Consider the following 21,592-nt stretch of genomic DNA (forward strand, 5'->3'; position numbering starts at 1 on the left):
GGAAACCATTGTGCCGTGTTACACGCCAACAAGGAGGCTGAAACACATTGAAAAAAAGCCCTGCCGCCCTATGCGCCGGTTGCACGGAACCAGGGGCTGCCCAGCATTTTGGGGAACAAGGCTTCCTTCTGGGGAGCAAGTGAGCAAAACAATTGTTATGGTTGAGCCTTCGGGCTCCGATAATAGAAGAAGGGGGCATAAGACTCCTCGAGAGTCAGACTCTTTCGAGGAGAGTGAAAGAAAACGGCTCCGGGATTTGTTTACAGACCCGACAGATGAGGACTCATTTGAGGGTTTTTCTGAGGGTTTGGAGGAAGAGATGGCCAGCTCAGTGGAGGACGACATGGAATGGACTCGTGTGAGGGAGGATTTGGGTGTTGGTGAAACAGGCAATGAAAGCATGGGAGGTGATTGGCGGGTTGCAGGATCAGACCCATGGACTGGCTGGAGGGATGGAGCGGGATCCACAGCTGGGGATGCTGTGGGGCGTAGTCAAAGGTGCTTAAGCTCTGATGAGGATGATGAGTTTGGGGCGCCTGGAATTGGGATGGCAGCTGACAGCGATGATGAGCTTGATCTGGGATAAATTGGGGTTTGGGATCAATGTCTAATTGCGTTGGGCAAGGTAATCTGGACGGACGCTTGGGCTTTTGTTGGGGAACTTCCTGAAGACGGGTGTGATTCGTTGCTGGATACGTAAGTTTACCAAGGACACTGGGCATCGACGGCGGGAGGAACTGTGCGGGGTTTTTCTCTGTGCAACTTGTGTTTAAATCTCAATAGCTTGGACCTCCGTCGTCTTTTTGACAGACAATACCTACTCACACTGGATTGACGCTGGACTAACTGACTTCGATTCTGGATTATCCCTTCTGCTGGCTATCGGTGAGACCTTTGGATTCCTAGACGACTACGTTTGGCTATTGACCTCTGGACCGGATTGGGACCCTGCTGACTGCCGTTTCCCTGACTGCTGAGCCTGGACCTGGATATCGTTGGCTGTTGAACCTTAAATTGAATCCTGACTACGACCACGTTTTCCTTCGCTGCAGGGAGGAATAAACAAGCCTGGTTTAGTCTCCTGCTGTTTCTGAGTAGCAGAGAGGAATCTGCTACCAGTCTGTTGTTTACATTCTGACTCCTGTTGATCCTCCTTTGTTTGCATTGTTTGCCAGGCTGAAGTAAGCACTTTTGATTTAATCCGGATTATACTTCTGTTTAACCCGGTTTTTCCCTTTGAGTTGTTTAAGCTCAATCTGAGTTGTTTTTGTGTTACATATCACACTGAAGTCAAGTGTTTGCCCTGTTTTTTGTCTCCTACGGGCATTTTTAGTTCTGTAATCTCAATAAACTGAGTTTTGCTTTACTCACTGGCGTTCTGTCTATGACAACAATACTGTGCCATACTTAGGATATGATCGTGGGGATCTGCCCTACTCAATATTTAATATGTATTTTATAGAAATACGCTTTAATAAGTATCTTTTTCCAGAACTACTTTTTAATATGCGTGTTCATAGAAAGTTTGCAATGTTTTGACTGTGTTGTGACCCGCCTTAAGGCAAGGTGAGAAAGGTCCTTGTTCTGAATTACATACAAATTCAACTCGAGAACAAACGTACAGAACCAATCTTCTTCGCAACTTGGGGGCTGCCTCTACTTTGCATGATGTCAAAGGGGTGTGTGTGTGTGTGTGTGTATGTGTGAGCCCATGAATTGCAACAGGTTTTCTTAAGCAGAGGCTGGATGGCCATCTGTTAGGAGGGCTTGGGTGGTGCGTTCCTGCCTGAGAGGAGGAGGTCAGACTGGATGGCCCTTGGGATCCCTTCCAATTACAGTAGAGTCTCACTTATCCAACATTCTGGATTATCCAACACATTTTGTAGACAATGATTTCAAAATATTGTGATATTTTGGTGCTAAATTCGTAAATACAGTAATTACTGCATAGCATTACTGCATATTGAACTACTTTTTCTATCAAATGTGTTGTATAACATGATGTTTTGGTGCTTAATTTGTAAAATCATAACCTAATTTGATGTTTAATAGGCTTTTCCTTAATCCCTCCTTATTGTCCAACATATTCATATTATTATCCAACATTCTGCCGGCCCGTTTATGTTGGATAAGTGAGGCTCTACTGTATTATGATCCATTCCTCCATTCATTCCCTCTGCTTCTGAGTCCAGGAGAGTCTCCTTCTCGGGAGGTTTTGGCTGGGAAGGCCTGTGAAGAAGTGTATAATTATATTTTGTTTATAGATGATATGTGTATTTGATTTTGTTTAAACAGTCAGGTTTAGCTAAGTTTAAAATGGTGAGTATTTCAGTTGACCATATGTATGAGGGAAGGTAGCCATCTTAGAATGCTAGAACAGGTTACCATAGCAACAGGGGCGGAGCCAACCGCCGCTTGGAAAGGAAAAGGGGGAATATTTTAAAACCCAGCAGTTGGTGATTCTCTAGTCACAGAGAAGGATCTGATTCTTGTGTGGAGAATCAGACTGGCTTAAATAGAAAGATTTGAGTCAGATTTAGGTTGGACCAGACTAGGCAAGTTAGGTGATTTGTCTAGGGTCATCTATAGAATCTGTGGATTAGGGAACATTAATCCCAGGGGATCCAGTAGGATCAGGGTTTAGTGTAATCCAGAGAAAGAAGTATTTTTGAAAGTTTAACCACCTCATAACCGTTGTAACCATTAAGCGAAGTGCCTTTACCAAGTTATCTGAAACCATCAAGCTCTGTACCTGCAATAAACTTGTTTTGATTTTGGGGTTGTTGTATGTCTTTCGGGCTGTGTGGCCATGTTCCCGAAGATTCTCTCCTGACGTTTCGCCCACATCTATGGCAGGCATCCTCAGAGGCAACCTCTGAGGATGCCTGCCATAGATGTGGGCGAAACGTCAGGAGAGAATGCTTCGGGAACATGGCCACACAGCCCGAAAGACATACAACAACCCTGTGATCCCGGCCATGAAAGCCTTCGACAACACATTGTTTTGATTTTATTCAAATCAAGCCTCTGTCATACTCTCATATTAAGTTAAGTAACATCAACACCGGAAGTGGAACCAATAGAGAAAGCTTATAAGAACCAGTACCATCTGCCTGACGTCTCCATTGGTGGCAGCGAAGAAGAAGATAATCAAACAAATAATCAATTAACATCATCTCTCATAAAACATCTTTATTAAGTGGTGGTATCTGTGTGTGTGCGTGTGTGGGATCAAAAAAGGGTTCCATCCCGGCCTCACATTCCTATCAGACACCTCACCTCTGTACAATATTGGTGGCAAAGCTGAGGGATTCCAAAAGGGATTCCATTCTCTGCCACATCAGCTCCCCACAAGGCCACCGGTCGGGAGGGCTCGGATTGTGTCTGGATGGCCTTTGGAGGCCCCTTTGCATTGGCTGAGAGCCAGTTATTCCTGCTCCAAGGAGCCCGCAGCAGGCCCTCGGTGGGTGTGCCGCCGTCCTCCGTCCACGTGTGTTTGCTGCTCCGCTGAGCCTTTAATTCAGATTAATCTGCCCAGGCAGCCTTCACCTGGCAGGCGTGCCACACGTCCCGTCCTCACAAGGGACTGACCTGATTCCGACGCTCCTTCCTTCCTTCCTTCATCTCCGGCCCCTTCGGCCCTCCTCTCCGGCACATCCGTGCATTTCATGAGAATGTTGCCTCCGGGGGCCATCCATCCACACTGCGGAGTTAATGCGGTTTGGCACCACTTTGGCAAGTGCTTTTGCAAAGGCGTCTTCAGCCCCCCCCCCCCTTGCAAAGAGGGCGGACACCTTGCAAACTCCAACTCCCAGGATTCTGTTGCATTGAGACACAGCCATTGAAATGGTGTTGTTGTTGTTGTTGTTGTTGTTCTACAGTACAGATGCACCTATAGCTCCATTTTTATTCAACAGCCACATTCAAATGATAAAATCATAGATTTGGAAAAGGCCCCTAAAGGCCATCCAGTCCAACCCTTCTTTCTAGGCAGGAAAAGCACAATCAAAGCCCCACTGACAGATGGCCATCCAGCCTCTAAATAATAATAACAACAATAAAAATAATAATAATAGAATCCTAGTGTAGGAAGAAACCCCAAAGGCCATCCAGTCCAGCCGCCTTCTTTCTAACAGACAGGAAAGCACAATCAAAGCCCCACTGGCAGATAGCCATCCAGCCTCTTTGTAATAATAATAATAATAATAGTAATAGAATCCTAAAGTTGAAAGGAACCCCCAAAGGCCATCCAGTCCAGCCACCTTCTTTTTAACAGACAGGAAAGCACAATCAAAGCCCCAATGGCAGATAGCCCTCCAGCCTCTATGTAATAATAATAATAATAATAATAATAATAATAATAAAACCCTAAAAGTTGGAAGGGACCCCCAAAGGCCATTCAGTCTAACCCTCTTCTGCTTTCATATAGGAAAAGCACAATCAAAGCCTCACTGACAGATGGCCATCCACCCTCTACTTAATAATAGCAATAATAGAATCCTAATGTTAGAAGGGACTCCCAAAGGTCATCCAGTCCAGCCACCTTCTGCCTTCATACAGGAAAAGCACAATCATAGTCCCCTAACAGATAGCCATGTCTGTTTAACAACAACAACAACAACAGAATCCTCTGCTCAATAATAATAATAGAATAATAATAATATAATATTATTCATAATAATAATAACTTGTTTATATTCCGCCCTATCTATCTCCTCAAGGAGACTCAGGGCGGATCACAGGACACATACGCGGCAAATATTCAATGCCGTTTGGACAGACAGGACAGGACAGAGCAGACTGAAAGGAGGAATGTTGTGTCGAAGCCCAGCTTCGCTGCCTTGGAGGTTGTGCTCCGATTCAGCCACAGGGGGTGCTGTTGCTCCGTCCTCTATGATGGAGAGCCATCAGGACTTCCTCCTTCCTTTTGGTCACCGGCATTTCTGGTCTTGTTCTTTATGGTGTCGTAAAATACCTTCCCCACTAATTAGCGGTACCTAATTTCTCTACTTATAGCTCTAAGCTGTTTTCGAACTTCTTAGGTAAACAGTGAGCTGGGATTGACAGTCGGGTGCTCACCCCGACCGGGTTTCCAACTGGACACCTTTCGGTTGGTAGATCTTATTACTGCTGGTGATTTACCGGCTGTGCTAAAGCCCTAGAATTGGAAGGGACTCCCAAAGGCCATCTAGTCCAACCTCCTTCTTTCCAGGCAGGGAAAGCACAGGTGGCCATTCAGTTTCCACTTAATAAGCAAAATAAGACTACTACTAGAGTGGAAAGGCACCCCCAAAGGCCTTCTAGCCCACCCCCATGATGCCCGGCAGGAGAAGCACAACCAATGCATTCCTTACAGGTGTCCATTGTTGTGACTCAGCTGGAATCTCAGATTGACTCTGATGAGGACGATGGGATTCAGGTTCAAAATCAGGTTCTAAATGTTCCTGTTGTAGAAAATGAGGAACAGGGAGTGCAAGTTCATTTTCCCACAGCAAGGCATGATGTTGATGATACTAGCCAGGTGCAAATTGACTTAGAAAAGGAGGACAGTTCTCAGTCTGATAACGAGGCTCAGCAAACTAACGAGCAGGCTGACCTTGATGATACGGGCTCCTTAGATTGAGCTGACCGTTTGGAATTCAGGGTTCGGAGGAGTGTGAGAATCGTAAACAAGAGGGAGGTTAGAGGCCAGAGAAATGCCTTCCTGTTTTGCAAAGGGTATTAAAACAGGGTTGTTGTATGTCTTTCGGGCTGTGTGGCCATGTTCCAGAAATATTCTCTCCTGTGATCCCGGCCGTGAAAGCCTTCGACAACACGGTATTAAAACAATGTGTTTGGAGACAAATCTTTGTCAAAGCAACTTTCGTTCAACCAAGAAGCAACCTCTTGTTTTCCTGGATTATCTTGCAGCCTATGTGTTCATGTTCCGGGGACTTTGTCATGATCTAATGGGACTTGGTTTATTCCTTGTGAGTTCTTGAATTATTCTCTAAGGCTTTACTTTGTAAGTTTACTTTTGCTTTTTAAGAACTTTTTATCATCTATTTTCTAATAAACTAAGAAGACTTCAACCTGTGTGCAGTTTGGTGTATATAGCAAGGTGGATATAGCCTGAGGTGCAACATCCATCCCGCTTCCTCCGCTTCAAAGCCTCCGAATTAGGCGTTTCCGCCGGACTCCCCGGTCCCACTGAACAGGAAGCCCTTGCGCGTGGCTTACCTTGACGAGGAAGTGTCCGTCCTTCTCCCGGCTGACCATGACCACCGAGTCGTGGAGCTTCTCGTCGAAATGGACGTGGCTGGAGGAGCCCTCCACCGTCTGCGTCGGGGCAAAGCGCACCCCCGTGGCCTTGGCCTTCGTGCCTGCGGAGAGGGAGGGGCACACGCGTCACGGGGGGCGTCCGCACTGCAGGACAAACGTGGATTTGCACCGCTTTAGCCACCACCAAGCACTGGTGTCTCTCCAAATTACAGCTCCCGGGAGCCCGTCTGCATTGAGCCTTTGGTGGCTAAAGCGGCGCCACACTGCACCCGGTCCCCCTTCAAGAAACAATCCTTACATGATTATTATAACATGCAAACAATATTTTATTTTATGTCTTTATTTACGGCATTTCTACCCCGCCTTTCTCTCTCAACCCCGGTGGGGACTCATAGGCGACTATTCAGTGCCTCCAAACAATGAACCATTAGAATAAAACAATTAGAAAATACATTCAAACATTTAAAACAATACCAATACTATTAACCACACTATCCAAAATCGTAGTCTCGGCCGTTCCAATGTCCAGTGTACATACCGTATATACTCGAGTATAAGCCGACCCAAATATAAGCCAATGCACCTAATTTTACCACAAAAAAACTGGGAAAACATTGACTCCAGTATAAACCGAGGGTGGTAAATTTCAGAAATAAAAACAGATACCAATAAAATTACAATAGAGTCTCACTTATCCACCATAAATGGGCCGGCAGAACATTGGATAAGCAAATATTTTGAATAATAAGGAGAGATTAAGGAAAAGCCTATTAAACATCAAATTAGGTTATGATTTTACAAATTAAGCACCAAAACATCACGTTGTACAACAAATTTGACAGAAAACGTAGTTCAATACGCAGTAGCGTTATGTAGTAATTACTGTATTTACGAATTTAGCACCAAAATATCATGATGTATTGTAAACACTGACTACAAAAATGCCTTGGATTATCCAGAACGTTGGATAAGCGAGTGTTGGATAAGTGAGACTCTACTGTACATTAACTGAGGTATCAGTAGATTAAATGTTTTTGAATATTTACATAAAGCTCTAATTTAAGATAAGATTGTCCAACTCTGATTAAATCATTATTCTCATCTTCTTCAATGTAAATGTGCTTATGTATCCTTTAATAATAGAGTAAAATAATACATGTAATAATAATTATTATTAATATTATTATTATTACAGGAAAATAATACATGTAATAATAAATAGGGTAAAATAATAAATATAATAATAAGATCAGAGTGAAATAATAAATGTATTAATAATAATAATAAAAATAGAGTAAAATAAATGTAATAGTAGCAACAATAATAGAGAAAAATAATAAATGTATTACATTTACATTGTGATCCACCCTGAGTCCCCTTCCGGGTGAGAAGGAAGTGCTGAATATAAATACTGTAAATACTGTAAGTAAATAAATAATAAATAAAACGGCCCAGGAGGGAACCCTGCTGACGGCACTCCACTCGTCACTTCTTTCCAGGATGGAGAGAATCACCCTCTGGGTACTGTGTTGTCAAAGGCTTTCATGGTCGGGTTGTTGTGAGTTTTGCAGGCTCTCTGGCCATGTTCCAGAAGCATTCTCTCCTGACATTTCACCCACATCCATGGCAGGCATCCTCAGAGGTCGTGAGGGAAGCTGATGAGGAAACACAACCTACAAACTATCTACAGACACACTAAGAAAAATCCAACAAAGGCTACGTCCAGCAAAGGACAAGAGGGATCCTCTCACCTCCCAACACCTCCCAACAAAAGATTCCCCCAAGCAGGTAGCAGCCGGGCTTTGAAGCTGCAAGGCCATTCAACGCTGATCAAGGTGGCCATACAGCACGGAAAACTCACAACAACTCCCTCTGGGTTTGTTCGCTTCACCAATTCCAGATCCACCTCACTGTAGCCTTCCCTAATCCCACCACTTTGGACAATATAATAATAATAATAATAATAATAATAATAATAATAATAATAATAAACAACTCCTCAAAGCACAGCAGACAAAGAATCAGTACAAGAAAACTGCAAAAGGCCACCCTGCTGGGATCTGCGCGCATCATCCGAAAATACATCACACAGTCCTAAACACTTGGGATGTGTTCGACTTGTGATTTTGTGATATGAAATTCAGCATATCTATCTTGTTTGCTGTGTCATAATATAATAATAATAATAATAATAATACATCACACAGTCCTAGACACTTGGGAAGTGTTCGACTTGTGATTTTGTGATATGAAATTCAGCATATCTATCTTGTTTGCTGTGTCATAATAAAATAATAATAATAATAATAATAATAATAATAATAATAATAATAATAATACATCACAGAGTCCTAGACACTTGGGAAGTGTTCGACTTGTGATTTTGTGATACGAAATCCAGCATATCTATCTTGTTTGCTATGTCATAAAATAAAATAACAATAATTCTTTATTTTTATACCCCGCCTCCATCTCCCCGAGGGGACTCGGGGCAGCTTACATGGGGCCAAGCCCGGATAAAACAAACAAACCAAAATAAAATAACATCAGAAAATACAAAACACGAAAATTAAAATGAACATTTTAAAATATAAAAATAATAAACATCATAAAAACATGGATTTGGCACCCAAGTAAAGAGGATAAAAACAAACTGGGTATCCCACTTTGAAACACGATGGACACTGGAGCAGCGTCACCAGATTATTATTATTATTATTATTATTATTATTATTATTATTATTATTATTATTATTATTATTATTATTATTTAAATTAAGCAGCCTCAGCTTGATTCAGAAACCTGCCAGGTCACTTCACCCAAAGCGAATGAAGGGAGGAGGCAAGCAGACAGGACCAGCCTTGCCCTGTCCTGCAGAGGAAGCCCCGAGGGCCGGACTGCAAGGGGTCACTGGGCAGATGATGGGCAACAGGACGACACGCCAGGGCGGGGGCCCAGCAAGGAGCGGAAGGGAGGGGCCCACGGCTGTGCCACCGGGCCTTTGCCGCACTACAACTCCCCTTGGGTTGCACGGACACTTGCAAAACATCTGGCTCCTTCTGCAAAAATATAACAATGGAGAGCAGGCATGGGCCAACTTCAGCCTTCCCTCCAGCACTAATGGCCAAGCAATAAAGTGTCACCAGCCAGAGGCCTATAAATATCTGGGCATACTACAGCTGGACAACATCAAGCATGAACATGTGAAGACTGTGGTCAGTAAAGAATACACACAAACGGTCAGAAAAATTCTCAAAAGCAAGCTCAATGGAGGCAGCACCATCAAGGCCATAAACATTGGGCCATACCTGTCATAAGATATACTGCTGGCATTATAAATTGGACACAGGCGGAACTGGACAATTTGGACAGAAAGACAAGAAAACTCATGACCATTCATCATTCCCTGCACCCTCACAGTGATGTTGACCGGCTCTATCTGCCTCGAAGATCAGAGGGCAGAGGACTCTTACAAGTAAAACAAGCAGTCAAAGAAGAAGAACATGCCCTGGCAGAATATGGAAAGCAAAGTGAAGAACCTGCTTTGACTGAAGTCAAAAATCAGAAACTCCTCAAAGTACAGCAGACAAAAAACCAGTACAAGAAAACCGCACTACAAACTAGAGCTGACAGCTGGCACAACAAAACACTGCATGGAAAGTTCCTTGACAAAATTGAAGGAAAAGCTGATAAGGAGAAGACCTGGCTCTGGCTCACGAATGGGACCCTGAAGAAGGAGACAGAAGGCCTGATCCTTGCAGCCCAGGAGCAAGACATCAGAACAAAGGCAATTAATAATAATAATAATAATAATAATAATAATAATAATAATAATAGAAGACCTGGCTCTGGCTCACGAATGGGACCCTGAAGAAGGAGACAGAAGGCCTGATCCTTGCAGCCCAGGAGCAAGACATCAGGACAAAGGCAATTCAGGCCAAGATCAAAAAATCAGCTGATGACCCAAAATGCAGACTGTGCAAGGAAACCGACGAAACCGTTGATCATATCCTCAGCTGCTGTAAGAAAATCGCACAGACAGACTACAAACAGAGGCACAACTCTGTGGCCCAAATGATTCATTGGAACTTATGCCTCAAGTACCACCTCCCAGCAGCAAAGAACTGGTGGGATCACAAACCTGCAAAAGTATTCGAAAATGAGCACGCAAAGATACTGTGGGACTTCCGAATCCAGACTAACAAAGTTCTGGAACACAACACACCAGACATCACAGTTGTGGAAAAGAAAAAGGTTTGGATCATTGATGTCGCCATCCCAGGGGACAGTCGCATTGACGAAAAACAACAGGAAAAACTCAAGATTGAACTTCAAAGATTCTGGCAGAAACCAGTGCAGGTGGTCCCGGTGGTGATGGGCACACTGGGTGCCGTGCCAAAAGATCTCAGCCGGCATTTGGAAACAATAGACATTGACAAAATCACGATCTGCCAACTGCAAAAGGCCACCCTGCTGGGATCTGCACGCATCATCCGAAAATACATCACACAGTCCTAGACACTTGGGAAGTGTTTGACTTGTGGTTTTGTGAAACGAAATCCAGCATATCTATCTTGTTTGCTGTGTCATACAATAATAATAATAATAACAAAAATAATAATGTACTTTGTACCCGCCTCTCCTTGCCCTCCATATTTGCAGGTTTCACTTGGCCAGATTGTATTGTTTGCAGATTGGATTCCTATTTATCCTCTCTTAGAACATCAGCAGGAATCCAATTGGCATGCAAATGTTCACTGGGGCCTCATGAACATGCTCAGAATAGGGTTGAATGGTTTTCAACTGTACATTTTTAATACTGTTTATACTTAATTCTGTTTTAATGTTTATCTATCTGTATATTTTCTATTGTGTACTAAGGCTATTATATTAAGACGCTTTGAGTCCCCCTTGGTAGAAATAAAGTGGGGTATAAATAAATATAATAATATAAATATATATATGTGTGTGTGTATGTGTGTGTGTGTGTGTGTGTGTATATATATATATATATATTTGCTAGTTTTCAGGATATATATATATATATGGTGCACAGGCCGGGCTGTGGCGCAGGCTGGTTAGTGGCCAGCTGCAACAAATCACTCTGACCAAGAGGTCATGAGTTCAAGGCCAGCCCATGCCTGCGTCTGTCTCTGTTCTATGTTATGACATTGAATGTTTGCCTTATATGTGCAATGTGATCAGCCCTGAGTCCCCTTCGGAGTGAGAAACAAGGGAGGAATATAAATACTGTAAATACATACATACATACATACATACATACATATACACTGTGTGTGTGTGTGTGTGTGTATGCACACACACACACACACACACACACACACACAGAGAGAGTCCTGCAAGCTTATATCCCCTTTTACTTAACTTTATGTAATATATATATTGTATGTTTGTGCAGCTGCAGAAAGGCACAGAAGTACAGGCTTGGAAAACAGGCATGCGTTCATGAGTCTCAAGTATATATACACACCCGTATATGTGTATGTATATATATGTATATGTATATATGTATATGTATATATATATGTAGTTAAGTAAAAGGGGAGATAAGTTTGCAGAGTATATGTTTATTCATAACAAAATAAAAGAATAAACATAATATACAACAAATAAAAGAGGACGTAAGATTTCAGGGTCCATGTTTATTTCCCTTGTTTACCCTCGCTTACCCTTGTTTGCCGCAGCCATTGGGTCCGAGCCGAACGCCTCCCTTCCCGGGAAGGATCAGAAGGCAGCCATGGTTCTCCTCTGCAAAGGGAAGAAGGAGGCAAATCAATGCAAAGTCAAGTCTCCAGCCCTCAAGGAAAGGCCGGCCGGCCTCCCCCTGGGTCCTAAGGACTGACGGATCTGCAGGCACAACAAACATGTCGTTAAAACTTTGCACAAACTTTGTGACGCAAGAGGAACGGAGAACAGACACAATCCCAAGCAGCAGGTGGGTATCTTTGCTGATTGGGATTTATTTCTTTTTTCCTAGTCCACTCTGGGCTTTAGGCCAAACTTTAAAGAAACCATCCAAGGAACTATCCAGAAGAGAGGTCTCTTCAACAAACTATAAATCCCATAATGCTATCACACTGAGCTGTGGCAGTTCAAGTTGAGTGTCAAAGTGAATCCATTGAACAGTATATAGATGTGTCTTAGGAAAACTACAAATCCCAAGGCTCCCCGGCATTGAGTCCAAGTGCATCCATTGAACAGTACAAAGATGTGCCCTTAGTAAAACTACAAATCCCAGGGTTCCCCAACATTGAGTCCAAGTGCATCCATTTAACAGTACAAAGATGTGCCCTTAGTAAAACTGCAAATCCCAAGGTTCCCCAACATTGAGCCTAAGTGCATCCATTTGGACAGTATATAGATGTGCCCTTAGTAAAACTACAAATCCCTGGGTTCCCCGACATTGAGTCCAAGTGCATCCATTGATTTTAAATTTTGTCAATGATTCAATTTTATAATGGTTTTTATTAATGTGGAAGTTTTTAGCCTAGATTTTAAATTTTGTCAATGATTTAGTTTTATAGGAGTTTTATTAATTTTGAAGTATATAACCTCTTGGATTTCATATGGATGTACGGGACTGGGTACCCTTGATATGAGTTGGTCATAAAAGTTCACATTACATTACAGGTGCATCCATTGAACGGCATATAGATTCACCCCTTAGGAAAACTGCAAATCCCAGGGTTTTCCGGCATTGAGTCAGAGTGCATTCATTGAACAGTATAGAGATGTGCCTTTAGGAAAACTACAAATCCCAAGGTTCCCCGGCACTGAGTCAGAGTGTCCTCATTGAACAGTGTAGAGCAGGGGTCCCCAAACTCATTTACCTGGCCCCCGCCCTCAGTTTTATAATATAATATTTTTATATCAGTTTTAATAATATAATATATTGTATATACATATAATATTGATAATAATCTTATGTTATACAATATAATATTAATAGTAATACCATATAATAATATTAATTATATGTTATATATTACATATTATATAATAGTATAGTGGTATAGTTCAATATAGTAATATATAATGCTAATATTATATTATATTATTATATTATAATGCTAATATTATATTATAATATTATTAGCATAATATTGTGTTATGCTAATAATATAATATATTGTATGTACATACAGCTGCTCTGAGTTCCCTTCGGGGTGAGAAGGGTGGGATATAAATGTAGTAAATAAATGCAGTAAATAAATAATTAATTTTAGACTTAGGCTCGGCCAAAGTCTGACATGACTTGAAGGCACACAACAACAACAACAACAACAATCCTAATTAACTTGACTATCTGATTGGCCAGTAGCAGGCCCACACTTTCCATTGAAATCCTAATAGGTTTATGTTAGTTCAAATTGTTTTCATTTTTAAATATTGTATTGTTCTTTCGTTGTTGTTGTTGTTGTTGCACTACAAATAAGACATGTGCAATATGCATAGGAATTTGTTTGTATTTTTTTTCAAATGATAATTCGGCCCCTCAACAGTCTGAAGGATTGTGGACCGGCCCTCTGCTTAAAAAGTTTGGGGACCGCTGGTGTAGAGGATGCGCCCATCGAATCCCGGGCTTGAAGGCACACCACGGGCCGCGCATGTCAGTGCAGGGTGCTCCTCTGCACACAATACGGGAAGGATCACGAAGCCAGAAAGAAATAAACAAGGATTCAATGCGAGTGCGGAGCCCTCCCATTCCAACCCAGAGGACTCCTGGCCTAAAAAGGACACGGAGGGTTCGTGCTCACATTTGCAGGAATGTGCTCCAAAGTGTTTCTGCCCAGAACAGGTTCCACCAGATGCTAAAATCTCAGGGACTTGGTTGCAAAAATCCAGAGCATTTGCCTCTCCCTTGGATTCCTCCTGCCTATAGACATTTATTACACAAGGCTTTCACAGACACATATAGATAGATATAGGTATAGATGCAGATATAATAGTCTTGTGTGGTCCCATCACGAAATGGAACATTTCTGGAAATGTTGCTGCCACGAGGAAAGTCTCCTTCAGGAGAGATAAAGCAAGGTATGCATAAATATAATACTAATAATAATAATAAGGATCTGCACACATTAGTCGCCAATACATCACACAGTTCTAGACACTTGGGAAGTTGTTGTGCATCTGGCCATGTTCCAGAAGCATTCTCTCCTGATGTTTCACCCACATCTGTGGCAGGCATCCTCAGAGGTTGTGAGGTCTATTGGAAACTAGGCAAGTGGGGTTTATATATACCGGTATATCCCTGTGGAATGATGTCCAAGATGTGCACTTATCTTGTTGTGTATCTAAATAATAATAATAATAATAATAATATAATGGGCTGGAAGGGGTCAATATTTATTATTTATTTATTTATTTACAGTATTTATATTCCGCCCTTCTTTCTCACCCCGAAGGGGACTCAGGGCGGATCACATTACACATATAAGGCAAACATTCAATGCCTTAACATAGAACAAAGACAGAGACAAACACAGGGCTCCGAGCTGGTCTCGAACTCATGACCTCTTGGTGAAAAAACTAGGAGGAAAGCAATATTAGAAGTATTTACAGACTGGAGATCACATAAGAATTGTTATACGTATCTACTTAGGTAAAGGTAAAGGTTTCCCCTGACGTTAAGTCCAGTCGTGTCTGACTCTGGGGGTTGGTGCTCATTTCCATTTCTAAGCCAAAGAGCCGGCGTTGTCCGTAGACACCTCCAAGGCCATGTGGCCACTGGCATGACTGCATGGAGAGCAGTTACCTTCCCGCCGGAGCAGTACCTATTGTTCTGCTCACATTGGCATGTTTTCGAACTGCTGGGGCTAACAGCGGGCGCTCATTCTGCTTCCGAGATTTGAACCTGGGACCTTTCGGTCCGCAAGTTCAGCAGCTCAGCACTTTAACACACTGTGCCACCACATAAATATTATTATTTATATTAATATTATTATTGTTGTTGTTGTTGTTGTTATTTACACCCCGCTTTATCTCCTGAAAGCGGACTCAAAGCGGCTTGTCATAAAAGCATCTGCATATATTTTAAAATATACAAATATATTCTCGCATGCATGTACACTGCAGAGTTAAAGCAGTTCAACGCCACTTGAACGTCCGTCCCATGGCTCAGTGCGATGGGGTCCTGGGAGTTGTGGTTTCCCCAGAGCCACTTGGAAGAGAAGACTTGAGGCCTTGCAGAACTACAACTCCCAGGATGGAAGGATGGAAGGAAGGAAGGGAGGCTCCAATGCCAAAGTGTAACACTGAACATTTTCCTCCTGGTGAGTTTTGTGCCATTCATTCTCTAACCCATTAAGATCATTTTGGGCCCTGATCCGGTCCCTTGGGATCTGCACCCTCCCCAATCTGCAAACTTTACATCGGACAGAATGCAAATAATGCAAATGCAAATAATGCAAATGCAAATAATGCAAATGCAAATAATGCAAATGCAAAGCACAACAGGCTTTGCAACAGTCTAAACATGACATTCATTTATGTTTCGTATATACTTTTTCAAATTTTGTTGCATGGTATTGTTGATGTTGCTGTTGTAGTAATAATAATAATAATAATAATAATAATAATAATAATAATAAAAATTTATACCCCGCCACCATCTCCCTGCGGGGATTCGGGGCGGCTTACATGGAGCAGAGGCCCAAACAACATAAGGACAAAATAAAAGCAACATAATACAAATCACAATATAAAAAAGATAAAACAGTAATACAATATGAATCAAGAGTATTGTAACAGTTAAAGCCAATCAATTAAAACAACAATACAAGGATAAAAAGTTGCATTTAAAACACATAAATAGTAAGGCCATAATAAATACAGGATAGATTATTAAAAACCATCTGGGGCTGATTAGTTAATGATTGTCTCACCGAAGGCCTGTTATTGTTATTATTGTTGTTGTTGTTGTTGTTATGATGTTTATTTAGGAGACTCATATGGGTTATATGAATTCTTGCATATAGAACAGGAGACAGATCCTATGGATGGGACCCAAGTCTAGACATGAAATAAACACAACAACAACAACAACAATTAACTCCATGGCTGTTCCATATGTAACTGATGCACGTGGACTGAGGGTAATTCAACACATAAAATTTCTAATAACTTTGTGCATGAAACCACCCTCAGAAAGCAAGGATGCTGGACTTGTATGAATGTGTAGGATGGATGGATGGCTGGCTTCGTCCAGGTCAAGGCGCAGGGTCAGCCCAGGCCAGTGACCCCAAGGATAGAGCAAGCAGGGTCAAAAGCTCAAGGCAGCAACCGCTGATATTCTTTGGTCTCTTGAAGAAAAATTCTGAAAAACTGCTCACTCATTGTGTGCCAAAACCAGAACGGAATACCAATGCCCCTGGAAGCGTTTCCAAAAACAATGCGGAAAGAAAGGAAGGTTGCTCCGATTCGGAGAAGAGAAGAACAGCCACAGGGAGGAAGGAGTTATGGGATGCGCACGGAGAGCAAGGAAGGGCGGAGGAGAAAGAAAGCTCTGGCTCTGCAGAACCGGGTCCGAACCCACTTTGCGCAGGGGGGCAAAGTCGCTCTCTCTCAGCCTCAGAGGGAGGGAAAGGCAACACAGTGTTCCCTCGCTTATTTATTATTTTATTTATTGACAGTATTTATATTCCGCTCTTCTTTCTCACCCCGAAGGGGACTCGGGGCGGGTCACAATGTACATCTACATGGCAAGGATTCAATGCCATATGACATACAGACACAGAGGCAAATTAACATTTTCCAGCTTCATGAGGGCATGTTCGATTCCGGCCACAGGGAGAGCTGCCGCTTCACCATCCACTGTGACACCGAGTCCTTGATGGAGTACTTCCTCATTCTTTCCACACGCTGCTGGTATTGTACATTAGTTAAATTAGCCTCCCCACATAATAATAATACAGTAGAGTCTCACTTATCCAACATAAACGGGCCGGCAGAACGTTGGATAAGCGAATATGTTGGATAATAAGGACGCATTAAGGAAAAGCCTATTAAACATCAAAATAGGTTATGATTTTACAAATTAAGCACCAAAACATCATGTTATACAACAAATTTGACCGAAAAAGTAGTTCAATACACAGTAATGTTATGTAGTAATTACTGTATTTACTAATTTAGCACCAAAATATCACAATATATTGAAAACATTGACTACAAAAATGCGTTGGATAATCCAGAACGTTGGATAAGTGAGCGTTGGATAAGTGAGACTCTACTGTAATAATAATAATAATAATAATAATAATAATAATAATAATAAAACTTTATTTATACCCCGCCACCATCTCCCCAACGGGGACTCGGGGCGGCTCACATGGGGCCATGCCCAAGACAATACAATAAACAAAATATGAAAACAACATATCAAAATACAATTAAACAATACAAGAATAACACTACACAGTACAGAACAAAATCAAAGCAAAACGTAGCATAACATAACAAGGGCGGGCCGCATGGACACAAAGTTAAAAACTCGGGGTAAGAAGAGATAAGAATAAAACCATGGGGAACAGGGGTCTAAAGGATAGATGTTGGGGGAGAAACAAAGGAGGTATATACAGTTACTCTCCGAAAGCACACCGGAAGAGCCATGTTTTTAAATCTTTCCTAAAGGCTAAAAGAGTCGGGGCTTGCCTGATCTCAATGGGCAGTGAGTTCCATAAACGGGGAGTTCCTACTTGATAGATACTACTATCTTTAAGGTTGCTTAGGTCAATGACGAGCTAGGCTATTTAATGGTCAGATACTCAATCCGACCCAGGCTGGCTTCGAACTCATGACCTCTCGGTTAGTAGTGATTTATTGCAGCTGGCTACTAACCAGCTGCGCCACAGCCCGGGTGTAACGTTCCAGAACCACCCGCGAAAAGTGAACATCCGTGAAGTAGGGACGCTATATTTATTTTAATGTTTACACATTATTTTATTAGTTAAACACAATTTTAAGTCTTTATAAACCCTCCCCACACACTTATACACCACATAACCCTTTCCCATTCCCATTCCCAGAGAGAATACCTGCACACAAACGAAAGCAAACAAGGTGTGCCGGTGCCTGAGCCAATCAGCAACCGGGATCCAGAGCAGCCTTCTCTGGTTGGTCGCTTCCCATCAGTCAACCAATCGTGTGTTGTTTACAATCTCACCTCAGCAAATAGCGTCTCAAGCGACCGCTGCCCTATTTTTCTGAGTAAATACGCTATTTACTCTAAATCATAATTTTTTATGATTTGTAATATTCTTTTACTGTTAGAATTAATATTTTTAATTCATGAAACGGCGAAAATACTACCGCAATAAATATTATACATTAATATTTACAGTAGAGTCTCTCTTATCCAACATAAATGGGCCGGCAGAACGTTGGATAAGCGAAAATGTTGGATAATAAGGAGAGATTAAGGAAAAACTTATTAAATGTCAAATAATGCTATGATTTTACAAATTAAGCACCAAAACATCATTGACAGAAAAAAGCAGTTCAATACGCGGTAACGTTATGTAGCAATTACTGTATTTACGAATTTAGCACCAAAACATCACCAAGTAATGAAAACACTGACTACAAAAAACATTGACTACTAAAAGAAAAGCCCTGAAAACATGGTTATGTGCCCATGCTTTCGATGATTAAATAATAAAGACGACCCGTACTGACTTACGGCCACAGTACGAGGATATTGGATGAACGGACTTTAATCATATTGTCTATGTGTTGTAATTCGATTTTATTCATTGCTATGTTTTAACTATGTGTAAACATCGAATTGTTGGCAATTGTGTACGCCGCGCTGAGTCCCTTCGGGTGAGAAGGGCGGGATATAAATGTTGCAAATAAATAAATAAAAGGCAGACTGCGTTGGATAATCCAGAATGTTGGATAATCGAAGGTTGGATAAGCGAGACTGTACTGTATTGAAAAACCACGAAACAGCAAATCAGCAAAAAGTGAACCGCAAAGTAGCGAGGGAGCACTGCCAACCTGGCCACGGAAGCCCCACAATGGCTCACCTTATAGAACCATAGAGTTGGAAGAGACCCCATGGCCATCCAGTCTAACCCCTTCCCTACAGGAGAAGCACCCTCAAAGCATCCCTGACAGATGGCCATTCAGCCGCTGCTTAAAAGTTTCCAAGGAAGGAGCTTCCACCAGACTGAAAGGCAGAGAAGAATTCCACGGCTGAACGGCTCTCCTATGCAATCCCGGGAGTTGCAGTGTCGCAAGACTTCTTTGCAAAACAGCGCGTGCTCCCAGGATTCCACAGGTAGCGTTGTGCAAAAGGCGGTGAAAGTGTGTTTTGCAACCACACTCCTTCCGCTGTGTAGATGCACAATCCCACAGCAAGCAACCGCTCGCTCTGGATCAGCATCGCAATTCACAATTGCCGGAATGGTGGCTCCTTTTTTAACAAAATGCCCCGCACAAGAGGATGCACAAGGGAAGCGGAATGGGATGGCAAGGCAGAAAGCATGATATTATTACCGCTGTATTAACTCCTGTTTTATTGTCTTACTGTGCTTTATATTTGTATATTGTGCAATGTACTTATGCTGTTGTTTTTGTAAATTGTGCTGGTCGGGCCTTGCCCCATGTGAGCCACCCCGAGTCCCCACGGGGAGATGGTGGTGGGGTATAAATAAAGTATTATTATTACTTTATTATGACAGAGCAAACAAGATAGATATGCTGGATTTCGTATCACAAAACCACAAGTCGAACACTTCCCAAGTGTCTAGGACTGTGTGATGTATTTTCGGATGATGCGTGCAGATCCCAGCAGGGTGGCCTTTTGCAGTTAGCAGATCATGATTTTGTCAATGTCTATTGTTTCCAAATTCCGGCTGAGATCTTTTGGCACGGCACCCAATGTGCCCATCACCACCGGGACCACCTGCACTGGTTTCTGCCAGAGTCTTTGACGTTCAATCTTGAGGTCCTGATAGCAGCTGAGTTTTTCCTATTGTTTTTCGTCAATGCGACTGTCACCTGGGATGGCGACATCAATGATCCAAACCTTTTTCTTTCCCACAACTGTGATGTCTGGTGTGTTGTGTTCCATAACTTTGTCAGTCTGGATTCGGAAGTCCCACAGTATCTTTGCGTGCTCATTTTCCAAGCCTTTTGCAGGTTTGTGATCCCACCAGTTCTTTGCTGCTGGGAGGTGGTACTTGAGGCATATGTTCCAATGAATCATTTGGGCCACATAGTTGTGCCTCTGTTTGTAGTCTGTCTGTGCAATTTTCTTACAGCAGCTGAGGAGATGATCCATGGTTTCGTCTGTTTCCTTGCACAGTCTGCATTTTGGGTCATCAGCTGATTTTTCGATCTTGGCCTGAATTGCCTTTGTCCTGATGTCTTGCTCCTGGGCTGCAAGAATCAGGCCTTGTGTCTCCTTCTTCAGGGTCCCATTCGTGAGCCAGAGCCAGAGCCAGGTCTTCTCCTTATCAGCTTTTACTTTAATTTTGTCAAGGAACTTTCCATGCAATGTTTTGTTGTGCCAGCTGTCAGCTCTAGTTTGTAGTGCGGTTTTCTTGTACTGATTCTTTGTCTGATGTGTTTTGAGGAGTTTCTGATTATTATTATTATTATTATTATTATTATTATTAAAGCACCCCAGGAAGGAAAGAAGGAAGGAAGAAAGAAGGGAGTGAGGAAGGAAAGAAGGGAAGGGAAGGAAGGGAGAAGAGTGACCTGACCCACTTTTTGGGAAAAACCTCAAAAGGCTCTTCTTGGGAAGGAAAGGAGGACAAGGCCTGAAACGCTCCCTCCCTCCCTCTGCCAAAGTCACCTCCAGAAACGATATCTGCATTTTAACAAACCCTTTCCTTCCTTTTAAGGCAAACTTGCCCAATTATCACAACAGGTTCAGAAGAGACTTCCCAACCGTCTGCACTGCAGAATTAATGCAGTTTGATGCTGCTTTTAATGCTAAGGAATCAGCCTGACAACTCCTGAATATGTGTTAACAGAATTCTTTCATACTGTTTATGTTTAATCCTGTTTGAATGTTTGCATGTTTGTATATTTTACATTGTATGCTGATGCTTTGATGTCAAGCCGCTCTGAGTCTCCTTCGGGAAAGATAAAGCTGGGTATAAAGAAATATAACATAATAATAATAATAATAATAATAATAATACATTCCAATACTAATAATAGATACATAGCCCCTTTGAGTCCCCTCTGGAAGAGATAAAGTGGGGTATAAATAATAATAATAATAATAATAATAATAATAATAATAATAATAATAATAACAACAACAACCCTGTACCTTAGAGCCTCATC

General features: G+C 42.1%; 1 protein-coding gene across 1 annotated transcript in view; it reads right to left on the reverse strand.

Annotated features, from left to right (window-relative positions):
• The window catches only part of adissp (adipose secreted signaling protein), a 60,412-nt gene that overhangs the window by 21,376 nt on the left and 17,444 nt on the right, over positions 1-21,592 (reverse strand). Inside the window, exons 2-3 of the mRNA XM_062983551.1 lie at positions 11,953-12,031; positions 6,220-6,362 (exon numbers count right to left, since the gene is read on the reverse strand). Of these exons, the coding sequence (XP_062839621.1) occupies positions 6,220-6,362; positions 11,953-11,971 (162 nt within the window). The 5' untranslated portion in view covers positions 11,972-12,031. The remainder of the gene's footprint in view (positions 1-6,219; positions 6,363-11,952; positions 12,032-21,592) is intronic.

This window comes from Anolis carolinensis, chromosome 5, assembly GCF_035594765.1.
Source record: "Anolis carolinensis isolate JA03-04 chromosome 5, rAnoCar3.1.pri, whole genome shotgun sequence".
In the NCBI taxonomy this organism is placed as follows: Eukaryota; Metazoa; Chordata; class Lepidosauria; order Squamata; family Dactyloidae; genus Anolis; species Anolis carolinensis.